General features: G+C 39.2%; 1 protein-coding gene across 1 annotated transcript in view; it reads right to left on the bottom strand.

Annotated features, from left to right (window-relative positions):
* npr2 (natriuretic peptide receptor 2) overlaps positions 1–15,922 on the bottom strand; it is a 149,470-nt gene that overhangs the window by 14,118 nt on the left and 119,430 nt on the right. The window contains exons 15-17 of the mRNA XM_079581235.1: positions 13,900–14,068; positions 2,163–2,309; positions 211–334 (exon numbers count right to left, since the gene is read on the bottom strand). Coding sequence (XP_079437361.1) covers positions 211–334; positions 2,163–2,309; positions 13,900–14,068 — 440 coding nt within the window. The remainder of the gene's footprint in view (positions 1–210; positions 335–2,162; positions 2,310–13,899; positions 14,069–15,922) is intronic.

Raw genomic sequence — 15,922 nt, forward strand, 5'->3', positions numbered from 1 at the left:
AACGGCAAACGGGATTAGGAGGATAAGACTCTTTGTGGGAGTTTGGGATCATCAGTGTCAGATTTACTCCAGGCTTGAATGAGGAACTTTAAAAAACACATTCTCCTTTTCACTATGTATCACTTGGATCTGCCATCACACCAGTAAAGTTGCAATATTCTGAGGGACCTGAAATGTTCTGTGGGAAACTGTAAGTCAGAGTGTGAGTACCTGTAGCGGGGTGCTCTCGGCAGACATGGAGGTGAACCCCACGATGTCGCTGAAGTAGATGGTGACGCTGTCGAAAGCTTCAGCCTGAACCGTCTCTCCTCTCTTCAGCTGCTCCGCCACAGAACTGTTCACATGACGAAATATGAGTCGATTACTGCATTTAGGACAATCTCGGGTTTCAACTGTTTAAAATGGTAGGTAAGTTAAAGATACATTATGGAACTTTTTAAGCAATGGCTCGTGCTTCACAGCAACAAGGTCCCGGGTCTGTGGAGATGCATGTTCTCCCCGGCAGATGTTTCTGATGCTTCTGTCAGTCTATCCCAGAGGAAACTGCATCTTCATACATAGTTTACCACCACCGAGTGTGGAGTGAAAGTACAAATACCTACACTGTGAAAAGCGCTATACAAATTAGCTTCCACCACTCATACAGCTGCTGTGTCACTAAAAAGGTAAAATACGCACTAATAAAAACATAGTTTTCCATAATGCAAGTTGAATAATGCCCCTTTAAAGTGGACCCGCATGTTGTTGTTTTGTTTAAGTTAGTCCACGACTGGTATTGCAATTAAAAAAAAGAGATTTCGAAAACTATACAGGGTTCATATCATAACCCTCATCAAGCAGACCAACATTTTCAAGCAATATGGGAAAGAAAAAGGATCTCTCTGCTGATGAAAAGCGTGAAATAGTTCAATGCCTTGGTCTAGGTATGAAAACTTTCGATATTTCACAACAGATTAAGGCGAGACACTGCAGGTGAATAGGGGAAAAAAATAAATGGAGAGATATCAATTTGAAACTTTTGCTGAACATGACTGATATAAATATGAGACAAAAATGTATTGCGTTTTTTATGTCATTTTATGTTTTCATATAAAAATAAGGCATTTTGTGCAGGAAAATTTGCCAAAATTGCCTATATTTCGGGCAACGAAAGATTAAAACGTATGGTTTCATTTTATTGACGTATTTGTAACTAAGATTTTTTCAGAGTTGATTTTAGATATTTTGTTTAGTTTTTCAATAAACTAATCATAAGTGAAAAAATCTGTAAAAACTCAAATTTCGCCTGTTTTTTTGGGTTCAAAACTGAATAAATTAGGTTTGGAATTAGATATTAAAAAATCCCTCTGAAAAAAACTTCAAAATATTATTAAGTCCAAGACTGGAAATAATCATCGCACTGATAAAGGCACAATGAGGACGGTTTCTGCCAGACAAACATCAGATTAAGAGAACAGCTGCTACAAAGCCGCAAACAGGTATTTGAAGCTGCTGGAGTCTCACGAACATCAAGGTGTAGGACCCTCCAGAGTAGGGATGGGCGGATGGATAACACAGTACCGATATATCGATACCAAACGGCTACTTTTTATGTATCGATATTCGGCAAAAAGTATCGATACTAATTCGCATATGTAAAAAGAAGGCGTGGCAGCAATTTTAAACATAAAAGGATGATTTATTTCTTTGTTCTGAGCCAAAACAGTCACACAGCAGCAGGGGATTGAACTGAGCCGGGCATATCATTCTGGTTTAGATTCGGTTTGTCATTAAAGTATTAATTTTAAATGTCGTTTTTGCATTTAATTTCACATTAACGTTGTTTAATGAACCAGTCAAAGTAATATAACTTTAATTTACTATTAATTATATAAAAAAATTAGAAATGTATATTGATTGAAATACATTCAAAATGACCAGTATCGGTATCGAGAAAAAACAAACCAAAGTATCGGCTGCAATGGGCCCAGAAATACATGAAGATTCATTAACAAACAGTCTTTTTCACTGATGAGTGCCATGTAAAAAATGAGTTAACAATTTAGAAAATCTGACAAAATTACAATTAGCATAATAATTTGGAACACAGAATAACCAAAAACATTTTCTGCGATAAATGGAGGCTTGAAAACACCGTTAAACATGAGTCCAGGGAGCCTTACTGTGGCAGGATCTGGTAGAGCAGGTTCTCGGCCTTGCGCTTCTCCTCGAGGTAGGCCTGGGTGCGCTCCTCCACCAGGTTCTCCAGGTTGTTGGCGTACTGCTCCATGCGCGACAGCAGGTTGTTCAGGATGCTGGTGCTGCCCTCTCTGCAAGGAACACGCAAAACAAGTCAAAGACACTCTACATTGCATTATTCACTGACTCCATGGTGGCTGATGGTAAGTTACTATTGTACATTCTAAAAAATTAAACCAGCATATTTGATTTATGGACTTTACATGGACTCTCTCAAATCCCTGAATGATTTTAATAAGTTCAAATCCAGTGCAAGCGGTAAAGTGAGTAGAACCTCAGTGAAAGGGGCTGAGGGAACGTCCTCCCGGCGACCAACAGAGACTGCACCACATCCATAGTGTTTAAAACAAAACTTTAATTGACTGAAGGGGAACCAGATGTGCGAACACGGACCATTGTTCTTAAGGTTCTTGTCTCAAGGGCTGTGTGGATGATCTTTTGTCATGATTGCTGTACACTGTTTATTTGTATTTTCTGGATCTGCAAGGGTCTACAGACAGCAGCCATTGTCTTTAAATAAATAAATGAATACAATAAATAGGTGGCTAGGGCATCTGTTCCGGATGCCTCCTGGTCCAGGCATGTCCTAGTGGGAAGAGGCCTCGTGGAAGGCCCAGGACACGCTGGTGGGACTATGTCTCCGAGCTGGCCTGGTGTCGCCTCAGGGTTCCCCCAGAACAGCTGGAGGAGGTGTGTGTGGATCGGGAAGTTTGGGCATCTCTGATGGATGGATGGATGGATGGATATATGAATGGATGGATGGATATATGGATGGATGGATGGATATATGGATGGATGGATGGATGGATGTCTATATGGATGGATGTCTATATGGATGGATGGATGGATGGATGTCTATATGGATGGATGTCTATATGGATGGATGTCTATATGGATGGATGTCTATATGGATGGATGTCTATATGGATGGATGGATGGATGGATGGATATATGGATGGATGTCTATATGGATGGATGGATGGATGTCTATATGGATGGATGTCTATATGGATGGATGGATATATGGATGGATATATGGATGGATGGATGGATATATGGATGGATGGATGGATATATGGATGGATGGATGGATGGAAGATGGATGGATGGATGGAAGATGGATGGATGGATATATGGATGGATATATGGATGGATATATGGATGGATATATGGATGGATGGATGGATGGATATTCTCCCAAAGCTCAGACAGATGCCTACAGTGCCATCCATCCATTTTCTTCCACTTTCTCCAGAGCCGAGGCAGCAGTTTGAGGAACTTCGGGTGACTGAGCTCCTCACCCTATCTCACCCTGCAAAGGAAACTATTTTTTGGCCTCCTGCATCAGCGATCTCGTCCTTTCGGTCGCTACCCAGATCTCATAACCATAGGTGAGGGTCTGAACGTAGATCGACCGGTAAATCGAGAGCTTTGCCCCGCAGACTGATCACGACCGCTGTATCGGACTGTTGGGGGGCAAAACAAAAGCATTTAGAAAAAGACTTGCGGTGTTTCGTATCATCCCACTCCCAGCAGGGTCTGTGGAAAGGTGAACTCTACTCTTTCCTCTCTTGGGTGAAATGTTACACAGTATTTATCGGTTTGAACATGTTGAATAAACCTGATCATTCAGTGTGTCATTTTCTCTCTTCCTTTCGTCCTTGGGTGTTTCCAACTCGCCGACTCTCTGCACTCACACAGGCAGCGTGGGCGAGGCGTTCTACGTTCCCACAGATCTGCGCGTCTCCCCTCGCGCCTCACTGTTTACAACGGCGCAAACGTAACGATCGTCCTTGTAAGGCGTCAGCCGACATGGACGTCTCGGCCGTCGTAAACACAGGCCTTTTAGAGCGCGTTCACATGTTGCGTCTCTCGCTCTCACGCCTTCGCAGTTCAAGCTCAGCTCCGCCGCTCTTACATAAGCCCCCGCTGTGCAAGGGAGACCTCTACTGAGTCAGGCAGCGGGCAGGGCACCCACGCAGGCACCCACCCACCCACGCACGCCAGCTTTAAGTTCAAAACAAGGCTCATTCATGCAGTCAGGGATGCAAGAAGACAGCTGATGGTGTCGACTGTACCGGTGCATTTCCCGATAGGCCGGTCACGATACCAAATTTGAAGTCTGATATGTGAAGATGAAACCAACTCCTGCCACTGAATGATATAAGGTTATTTTTCATGGACCCGATTTACACTTGACACTTGAAATTGCTTTTTTTTGTCATGGTTTTGTCACTTTCTCGTCTAATTATGGTCACGTTTCTGTGGCTTTTTTTTGTCACTTTTTCCTACACTTTATTTTATTCATTGTGTTATAGATACAGACGGCATCTCGTCATAGAAGGGGGCGTGGCCTCACCGAGGGGGAAAATAGACTCTTTTGGGAAACACAGTCTTTTTCTGGTGGAATGCGAACTTATTTATCACATACACATAAAGTCAACACTACAAAAAGTAAATATAAAGCATTAAATGGCTTGAATTGAGGAAATGTATCTCGTTTTGAGCGGTTTTCACTCATTTAGACACTTTTCCTGATCGGACCGAGTTTGCTTTGCTTGTTTGAGGACATTTCAGACCAGGTCTAGGGTAAATCTCGCTTGAAATAAGAAAGAAAAGTTGCCAATGAGACAAGACCAAGTTTCTTACCCCATTGGCAAAGAAAATGACCTGAAATAAGGACGAAATGTATCGAAACGAGTCAGAAACATCTCAGAACAAGTGAAATGATCTAGGACAAACGCCCAAGAACTTCTTAACTCGTCAAAACAACTAAAATTTGGATTATTATGCTCAAATTGAGATGTTTATACTGATCTAGTTAAATACTTTTTGCAGTGAAGTGTAAATCAGGTCCATATGGATATTTTCTCACAGCAGATTGTTCTGTAAAAGTGAAAAAACGGCAGTTGTAGCTAGTGCTAGCTAACCGCTAACAATAGCCCGATGCTAACATGTAGCATCGTGTTAGCATTCTCCATTATTTATGTATTTATGGGCTGTTGAACCACTTTGCTCCTCCCCATGTGTTTGTATCATTATTTAGTAGAAACTATATTCATAATTCAGCATTTGTTACAGTAGTTTTTGAATAATTAGAGAATTGAATTGAATTGTTTTCCCCTTTACTGTTTTTAAACTTTTTATTTTTATTTTTTTTATTTACATTAAATCATATATACATATATATACACATTATTTACATCTGTTTTTAAACATGACCATATAGACCCTTTAACTGCTGACATCATCAGTGACATCAGCTGGAGGCAGGAAGTGATCAAGAGAAATAAAATTAAACTAAAACTAGCGATTATACGAGTAAAACTACAACAACAAAAATGTGGTCTTGTTGTGGCTTAAGGCGCAAGAACAGGCGGAATGACATTTGAGACGATAAAACAAGGTTTATCTGATATTTCCCAAAACAGTTAATCATTTGTTTATCGTTACTATGACAACAGCTACAATGGAAATAGATAGATACAAACGGCATCTCGTCATAGAAGGGGGCGTGGCTTCGCCAAGGGGGGAAATAGAATCTTTAGAGAAACACAATTTTTCACTCTTTTTAGCCATTTTCTGGTGGAATATGAACTTATTTATCACATACAAATAAAGTCAAGTGTAAATCGGGCCCATTTGGATATTTTCTCACAGCAGACAAAAAACGGCAGTTGTAGCTAGCGCTAGCTAACCGTTAGCATTAGCCCGATGCTAACATGTAGCATCAAGTTAGCATTCTCCGTTATTCATGTATTTATGGGCTGTTGAACCACTTTGCTCCTCCCCATGTCTTTGTATCTTTATTTAGTAGAAACTATGTTCATAATTCAGGATTTGTTACAGTAGTTTTTGAATAATTAGAGAAAATTTTCATTTTTTCAAAATTGTTTTCCCCCTTAACTGTTCAAACTGTTCAAACATGACCATATATGGGCAATTCCAGAGATGCCGTCTGTATTGTCGTTTTTTTTGTCGCTCTTTTGCCACTTGCTTTTAGATTCGGGTTATGCCAAACTGGAGAAAATGTGCTCAGTTCGCATGGAGGTTAAGAGGTTAATACACTAATCGTATCGCCTTTACTTTCTAACCAGCACAACCCAAGACAGTGACCAAGATATGTTCAAAGCTAAGCAAAAAAACAGCAAAAAAAATCCACCCTGGTGTCTCGGACTCCACGTGCACTCTTGTTATGCTTCCTCTCTGCGTGGCGGCGGTAATAATGCGCTGTGATGGATGGGCCCCGGCTGCACTCGCCCCCCCCCCCGTCCTGTCAATACGGTGGCTCACTTTCATTAAGCTAAAACGCCGGTGATGGATGGGCTGTTAGCATGTTAGCACGGCTGTCGACGTGACCTCCAGGTTCTCATGTTCACACTCGCTACATGTTCCAGCTAAAAATATGCACACACTACTACACCACCAAGGCGTTTGTCGTGTACAAAGCATATACTCGCTTATTATTACTATTTGTTTGTAAGGGCCTAAATAGTTGGCATGGTAACAGTGTGCACCGACCCTTTGTCTGGTTAATGTCCATAGAAACATAGAAATGCCTTTAGCTTTCGGAGCCTGTTCCTGCACATGCACACATTCTGTTAGCCGTCAGATCCCGGGACCCCAAAGATATCTAATAAAACACTTGTTGACGTGGCAAACGTGGCGGCCATCTTGTGACTGGCCGGCGAGGCTAATCTCTATCCACTTTATTCCTGGGGTCGCTCATTTAGAAACGAGAATTGGGTGGAGATACAAAAATACAATGATACACGTGTACGGCGATGGGCGGAGGCAAGTGGCTTTTTGTGAGCACTCCAACTCGCTTCGAGATTAAATTAAATACAAACATGAGTCTCCTGAAGACACTTCTGATCGGCCAGCAGCCAAAGGAAGCGAGGCTCGATCATTCTGATTCTGACACATCTGATGCTGCGTCCGAAACCAGTAAATTGGTAAGAGCTCTTACACCAAACCGGATGTGCGTCAGCGTCCGCCATGATTAGAAGCTTCCAAATTGGGCTGTAAGTTAGGAAGGAGTTAGGAAAAGGAGCCTCGATGCTAGCTATCATAGCCACTTTAGCATAGGGACCTCTGATGCTAACTAACCGGTGATTAGGAGCTATGTGGCATCCCATAAGCCACTGCGCCAAACCCCCCCACCCCCCTCAGCCCATTTGGATTATTTTTTCTCCTTAAATGTCTTTGTTTGGACACGTTGTTCACTACAAAAAGTAAACATCAAGCATCGGCTTAAATGACTTGAATTGAGGAAATGTATCTTGTTTTGAGCGGTTTTCACTCATTTAGACACTTTTCCTGATCGGACCAAATTTGCTTTGCTTGTTTGAGGACATTTCAGACCAGTTCTAGGGTAAATCTCGCTTGAAATAAGAAAGTAAAGTTGCCAATGAGATAAGACCAATTTTCTTACCCCATTGGCAAAGAAAATGACCTGAAATAAGGACAAAATGTATCGAAACGAGTCAAAAACATCTCAGAACAAGTGAAATAATCTGGGACAAATGCCCAAGAACTTCTTAACTAGTCAAAACAACTAAAATTTGGATTATTATGCTCAAATTGAGATGTTTATACTGATCTAGTTAATTACTTTTTGCAGTGTTGTTGTTGTTGTTGGACACTATACAGTAGGGGGCGACATGCACTTTTGTTTGGCCTGCACTCCACCAATAAAGAAGAAAAACAGCTAGTGTTAGTGCTTAGAGGCTATAATTTAATGGTTTCGGACGCAGCCTATCACTCAAACAGACGGGGGAAAAAGAACATCTTAGCCCCTTGCGATCGGGCCCAAAGATCAACCTTGCAGCCCTAAATCCTGGCATCATCATCTCGGAATAACCCAGTCATTCAGGATGTTCAGGTCATCAGGTCTCTGAACCAAGACCTGACCCACTGCACCAACCCCAGATCCGAACAGTCCAAGGCCGTGGGAACCCAGGGTGCTGAGGGCGCTGCAGCACCCCCTGGTGGATAGTTTGTGAACTGCAGGCAATATCAACCCCTTAACTCCCACCTGAACCGAGCACATTTTCTCCAGCTTTACCCCCAGTCCAAAAGCTTCTGGAAAAAAGGTGTGAAAATAGCGACAAAACTGAGACGAAAACAAGGATGGAAATGTGAAAAAAGTGAGAAAACATTGACGAAAAAGTGACAAAAATTGTTACAAAAAATGACAAAAATGGACAAAAATTTGACAAAAAAAAGTGAGAAAAATTGGACGAAAAAGTGACAAAAAATTTACAAAAAATTTACTAAAAATTTACAAAAAAGTGAGAAAAATTTGACGAAAAATTGAGGAAAAAATGGACGAAAAAGTGATAAGAATTTGACAAAAAAAATGCGAATAATTTGACAAAAAATGGACCAAAAATTTGCGAAAAATGGACAAAAAATGGACAAAAAAGTGAGAAAAATTTGACGAAAAATTGAGGAAAAAATGGACGAAAAAGTGATAAGAATTTGACAAAAAAATGCGAATAATTTGACAAAAAATTGACAAAAAAATTGCGAAAAATGGACAAAAAATGGACAAAAAATTGACAAAAAAGTGAGAAAAAATTGACGAAAAATAGAGGAAAAAATTGACGAAAAACTGATAAGAAATTGACAAAAAAATGCAAATAATTTGACGAAAAAGTGACAAAAAATGTACAAAAAAATGACAAAAATTTGACCAAAAAGTGAGAAAAATTTGACGAAAAATTGAGAAAAAATGGACAAAAAAATGTGAATAATTTGACGAAAAAGTGACAAAAAAGAGACGGCTGCCCAACAAAAAAAAGTGATGAAAAAAAATCTGATGTGAGGAAAAAGATCAATTTAATATAATAATAATAAATAGGATTTATGCACAGAAAAAGTATTTTGGGGGTACATTTTGTCCCTCAGCGCCCCCTAACTAAAACATCTTCCCACGGCTCTGGAACACTCAGTTAAATCCATGTGGACATAATTGCCGGCAAATTCTCAACACGACCACAGCCAGTTCGTACACCGCTTTTTGGAAACCCATGTGTCATTTCTACGCCAAAGCGGCTTGTTTACTCTCGCTAAATATTAGGCTAAAAATAAGCGCACTCTCTGTCCTCGCCGTCAGCGAGTACCCACGCCAGAGTCAACCCTGTGCATCTGCAGAGTAAACAAACAAGGCCCGGACATTATGTAACGACCAGAGCTGCAATTATCACGAGGGATACGAACGGGCTCGTCAGAAAGTCGGAGAGGCTTCAGAAACGTAAGGGATCAAGCTGTGGCGCTCTTGAGCTACGCTGTTTTTGAGGAGTTCCCCGGAGAGTTTCTTATGATAAATAGGCCGGCACTTTGAAAGCTGACGCAACAGTTTGACTCGCTGAATTATGGAGATGTACTTCTTAAATGCACTTCAATTAATGTGCACTTTCATCCTCATTATTCGAACTCTGTCGGCTTGAAGTGCGGCTGATTGAAGTCCCAAGTGTGATGGTCCAAAGAGAATTCTACGAAGGACTTGGCTTTATTGAATGACGCCGGGGGCATTATTCAGATAAAGGAGTTCCATATGGCAGAAACAGAAAATCATGGTGTAATATGACATTAGTGGATTGTGTATTTATATATTTAACTATTCCATCAAACATCGATCCAGCATTAAAGGTCCTATATCATGCAAAATCGACTTTTGACTGATTGACTTGATCCACGGTGATGTCAGAAAGGAACGGACGTGCTCGACATCTGTAATGCAATGTCTTACGGCCTGATTTTAATTTGTAAAACAGCCTTTTTCATTATTTCTGTCGTAAGGAAGAAGGAAGGAAGGGAGGGAGGGAGGGAGAGAGAGAGAGAGAGAAAGAAAGAAAGAAAAAAAGAAAGAAGGAAAAAAAGAAGGAAGGAAGGAAAGAAGGAAAGAAAATAGAAAGAAAGAAAGAAAGAAAGAAAGAAAGAAAAAAAGAAGGAAGGAAGGAAGGAAAGAAAATAGAAAGAAGGAACGAAGGAAGGAAGGAAGGAAGGAAAGAAGGAAAGAAAAAAGAAAGAAAGAAGGAAGGAAGAAAGAAAGAAAGAAAGAAAGAAAAAAAGAAGGAAGGAAGGAAGGAAGGAAAGAAGGAAAGAAGGAAAGAAAAAAGAAAGAAAGAAGGAAGGAAGAAAGAAAGAAAGAAAGAAAGAAAGAAAGAAAAAAAGAAGGAAGGAAGGAAGGAAAGAAGGAAGGAAGGAAAGAAGGAAAGAAGGAAAGAAGGAAAGAAAGAAGGAAAGAAGGAAAGAAGGAAAGAAAAAAGAAAGAAAGAAAGAAGGAAGGAAGGAAGGAAAGAAAGAAGGAAAGAAAAAAGAAAGAAGGAAGGAAGGAAGGAAAGAAGGAAAGAAGGAAAGAAGGAAAGAAAGAAGGAAAGAAGGAAAGAAGGAAAGAAAAAAGAAAGAAAGAAGGAAGGAAGGAAAGAAGGAAAGAAGGAAAGGAAGGAAGGAAAGAAGGAATGAAAAAAGAAAGAAAGAAGGAAGGAAGGAAAGAAGGAAAGAAGGAAAGAAGGAAAGAAGGAAAGAAAGAAGGAAAGAAGGAAAGAAGGAAAGAAAAAAGAAAGAAAGAAAGAAGGAAGGAAGGAAGGAAGGAAGGAAAGAAGGAAAGAAGGAAAGAAGGAAAGAAGGAAAGAAAAAAGAAAGAAAGAAGGAAGGAAGGAAAGAAGGAAAGAAGGAAAGGAAGGAAGGAAAGAAGGAATGAAAAAAGAAAGAAAGAAGGAAGGAAGGAAAGAAGGAAAGAAGGAAAGAAGGAAAGAAGGAAAGAAAGAAGGAAAGAAGGAAAGAAGGAAAGAAAAAAGAAAGAAAGAAAGAAGGAAGGAAGGAAGGAAAGAAGGAAAGAAGGAAAGAAGGAAGGAAGGAAAGAAGGAAAGAAGGAAAGAAGGAAAGAAAAAAGAAAGAAAGAAAGAAAGAAAGAAAGAAAGAAAGAAAGAAGATAAATAAAAAATAAAAAAACGTGTCTGACTCCTGTAGAGAAAACAAGCGCACCCCCTGAGTGTCTGAACAGACGTCATGTTTGCACTGAAAGCTGTGAAGAAGGAGCTCTTTCTAACCTACTCTGGACACGCCTGTTCTTTATTCTTACCTAACGATAATGTCACGGAGAAAAGCATGTTTGGCTACGAGAGGACAGGACTTTATTCAACCTTCCTAAAGAAGAGGACACTCGCCAGAAGTTGGAATTTCTTCCCGGGATTTAGCGACTATCAACCAGAATAGTGTTTTTCTGTGACTGTCACTGATGGATGTTTGGTGAATCTTCGCCAGAATCAAAGTGGATTCACTTTTATAACCAACGCGAGTCCCATAATGTAAACACCTGATGGAGCGGCCAGGACAGAGCGGTGAGTCAATCAAAACGCTTGTTAGCGTGTGTGTTAGCGTGTGTGTTAGCCTTAATGAAGCTGTGTTGCAGGTGTCAACTCCTTATAACTGCATTGTGAAGTACCTTCCCTTACTGCTGTGATATTTATATTTCTTACTGCTAATAATGCATGGGCAGATTAGATTGGAGAGAGGGGGCGGAGTTAACTGAATCCGGGTTTGCAAAACACCCCCAGAAAATACTTATATTTCTCACTAAAATGAGTGCTCCATAGTGGTAGAGGTACAATATATCATATAAATGCCTATACTTTTATTTACTTTGGGATGACTAACATAGCATGATACAGATCCTTTAAGATACAGTAGAGAGAAGAAAAAACAATCCTCCTACACAGTCAGAATAAAAAAAGAAGAAGCTTTTTCTTATAAATTATAGGCACCTTTCTATACACTCAAGGTCACTTTTCATCAAAACATTAACTCCTTGACTGCATCTCCGTCATTCGGGCTTTTTAATATGAAAGAATAGCGCAGGGTCTGCCATACTTGCTTTACCCTACACAACGCTGTGGATTTTGTCACATTTCTGCCTGGGATGATTAGTTTTCAGGTTAAGCCCAGTTAATCGAAAAACTACTGAAAAAGGACATTCACCCTTAGACAGACCACCATTTTCAAGCAATAAGGGAAAGAAAAAGGATCTCTCTGCTGATGAAAAGCGTGAAATAGTTGAATGCCTTGGTCTAGGTATGAAAACCTTCAATATTTCATGAAAGATTAAGCTTAATCATCGCAATGTTAAGAGATTTGGGGATGATTCAGACACACACTGGTTTGTGCAGATAATGGCACAAAAAGGACGGTTTCTGCCAGACAAACATATCAGATTAAGTGAACAGATGCTACAAAGCCGCAAACAGGTATTTGAAGCTGCCGGTGCCTCTGGAGTCTCCCGAACATCAAGGTGTAGGACCCTCCAGAGGCTGCAGTTGTGCATAAACCTTCTATCCGGGCCTCCCCTAAACTGTTCACTGAAGCTGAAGAACAGAAATACTTGAAGACTCATTTTCAAACAGTCTTGTTCACTGATGAGGCCGTGTGACCCTGGATGGTCAGATGGATGGAGTAGTGGATGGTTGGTGAATGGCCACAATGTCCAAACAAGGCTGTGACGTCAGTAAGGAGGGGGCGGAGTCAAGTTTTGGGCTCCCTGAAGGTGTGAAAATGACCTCTGAAAAATATGTGTTTCTGACTGACCTCTGTCGTCTATGCTACATTGTCATACTGTAGGGCTGTGCAATTAATCGAAATTCGATTACGATTTCGATTACAACAGTAAACGATTAAAAAATTAGCATAATCGCAAAAAATAAATTATAATTTTTTTCTTCAAAATTTTATTTTTTTCTTCAAAAAATTTTTTTCTTCACATTTTTGGATTTTTGTCACTTTTTTGATGGATTTTTGTCTTTTTTTTAATGGATTTTTGTCACTATTTATGCTGGATTTTTGTCTTTTTTCTGCTGGATTTTTGTCTTTTTTTAATGGATTTTTGTCACTATTTTTGCTGGATTTTTGTCTTTTTTCTGCTGGATTTTTGTCTTTTTTTAATGGATTTTTGTCACTATTTTTGATGGATTTTTGTCTTTTTTCTGCTGGATTTTTGTCTTTTTTTTAATGGATTTTTGTCACTATTTTTGCTGGATTTTTGTCTTTTTTCTGCTGGATTTTTGTCTTTTTTTTAATGGATTTTTGTCACTATTTTTGCTGGATTTTTGTCTTTTTTCTGCTGGATTTTTGTCTTTTTTATGGATTTTTGTCACAATTTTTGCTGGATTTTTGTCTTTTTTCTGCTGGATTTTTGTCTTTTTTTATGGATTTTTGTCTTTTTTTGCTGGATTTTTTTAAAGGCAACAAATAATTGTTTGAATAATTCAATAATAATTCAATTATGACAAAAATAATCGTGATTATTATTTTTTCAATAATCGAGCAGCCCTATCATACTGTAAAGAATACCTCTGCATCACTGGCTGCTATGGGCACAAAAGCCCCGAAACTCATGATGTGGACCCCCTCCTCCCCTGACCTCAACCCTATTGAGAACCTTTGCATCAACAAGCAAAACTTCTATGAGGGTGGGAGGCGGTTTTCATCCAAACAGCAGCTCTGGGAGGCTATTCTGACATCCTGCAAAGAAATCCAAGCAGAAACTCTCCAAAAACTCACAAGTTTAATGGATTTAAGAATTTTGAAGGAGCTCAAAGAACGGCTCCTGTGTTAAAATATAACTGTTTGCGAGTTTTGCGAGAGAGTGTGCGTCCTCACTTGTTGAGCTTGGCCATGTAGATCTTGATGTGCCCGAAGTCCGGCCTCTCCTGCTGGTCCTCGGCCCAGCAGCCCTCCATCAGGATGGTCAGCTCCTCCGAGTGGCAGCGAGTGTCGGTGGTGGGGCGAAAGTACGGCTTCTGACCGTTGCGGACCTTCTGCACGATCTCTGCAGCAAAGAAGAGAAGACTGTCAGGAGTCTGAAGAAGTATTGACACCCCTAGACTTTCCCTAGATTTAGTTTCACGTAACAGCCTCATTGTTATTTCTCTCTCTCTCTCATCAATCTACACCAAGGCCGTGGGAACCCAGGGTGCTGAGGGCGCTGCAGCACCCCCCTCCCCCTGGTGGATAGTTTGTGAACCGCAGGCAATATCAACCCCTTAAAGTGACAAAAAATGTACAAAAAAAGGACGAAAAAGTGATGAGAATTTGACAAAAAAATGTGAAGAATTTGACGAAAAAGTCACAAAAAAGTCACAAAAATTGGACAAAAAAAGTGTGACAAATTTGACAAAAAAGTGTGAAAAATTGTACGAAAAATTGAGAAAAAATGGACGAAAAAGTGATGAGAATTTGACAAAAAAAACAAATAATTTGACGAAAAAGTGACAAAAAAATTACAAAAAGTGACAAAAAAATTACAAAAAGTGACAAAAAAATGTACCAAAAATTGACAAAAAAGTGAGAAAAATTTGACGAAAAAGTGAGAAAAAATGTACAAAAAAAGGACGAAAAAGTGATGAGAATTTGACAAAAAATGTGAATAATTTGACGAAAAAGTGACAAAAAATTTACAAAAAAGTGAGAAAAATTGGACGAAAAATTGAGAGAAAAAATGGACGAAAAAGTGATAAGAATTTGACAAAAAAAATCGAATAATTTGACGAAAAAGTGACAAAAAAATTACAAAAAGTGACAAAAAATGTACAAAAAAAGGACGGAAAAGTGATGAGAATTTGACAAAAAAATGTGGATAATTTGACGAAAAAGTGACAAAAAATGTACAAAAAAAGGATGGAAAAAGTGAGAAAAATTTGACGAAAAAGTGACAAAAAAAATTACAAAAAGTGGCAAAAAATGTACAAAAAAAGGACGGAAAAGTGATGAGAATTTGACAAAAAAATGTGGATAATTTGATGAAAAAGTGACAAAAAATTTACAAAAAAGTGAGAAAAATTTGACGAAAAATTGAGAAATAAATGGACGAAAAAGTGACAAAAAAAGGACGAAAAAGTGACAAAAAAGTGAGAAAAATTTGACGAAAAAGTGACAAAAAATGTACAAAAAAAGGACAAAAAGTGATGAGAGTTTGACAAAAAAAATGTGAATAATTTGACGAAAAAGTCACAAAAAAGTCACAAAAATTTGACTAAAATTGACAAAATTGGACAAAAAAGTGTGAAAAATTTGACGAAAAATTGAGAAAAAATGTACCAAAAATTGACAAAAAAGTGAGAAAAATTTGACGAAAAAGTGAGAAAAAATGTACAAAAAAAGGACGAAAAAGTGATGAGAATTTGACCAAAAAATGTGAATAATTTGACGAAAAAGTCACAAAAAAGTCACAAAAAATTGACTAAAATTGACAAAAAATTGACAAAAAAGTGTGAAAAATTTGACGAAAAATTGAGAAAAAATGGACGAAAAAGTGACAAAAAAGTCACGAAAACGCCCAAATTGAAAAGGCTTCTACACGATCCATTCAAAGTACCCCCATGTTTCCCCTTTAAACCGATCTCGCATCTGAAGTAGCCATTGTGAACATCCGCAGCTCCGCCACTTCAGCAGGATTTGCATATCCGCCTCATCTCCTCCGGATGATTGAGATCTGCATAATTACGTGAAGTGCGGCGCTTTCGGGTCTTTTTAAATGCAGGTGCACGGCGAATGGAAGGATGAGAGGCCAGTGGGATCACTTCTGCCCTCCGCTGGGAGACACAGGCGCTTCCCCGGCTTCATGGGGATGTTTTCTGTGTGGATTTAGCATTTTGAAATATTCGTCTCCAGAAGCTTTAACGTG

The sequence above is a fragment of the Gobius niger genome (genome assembly GCF_951799975.1).
Source record: "Gobius niger genome assembly, chromosome: 22".
Taxonomy (NCBI): domain Eukaryota; kingdom Metazoa; phylum Chordata; class Actinopteri; order Gobiiformes; family Gobiidae; genus Gobius; species Gobius niger.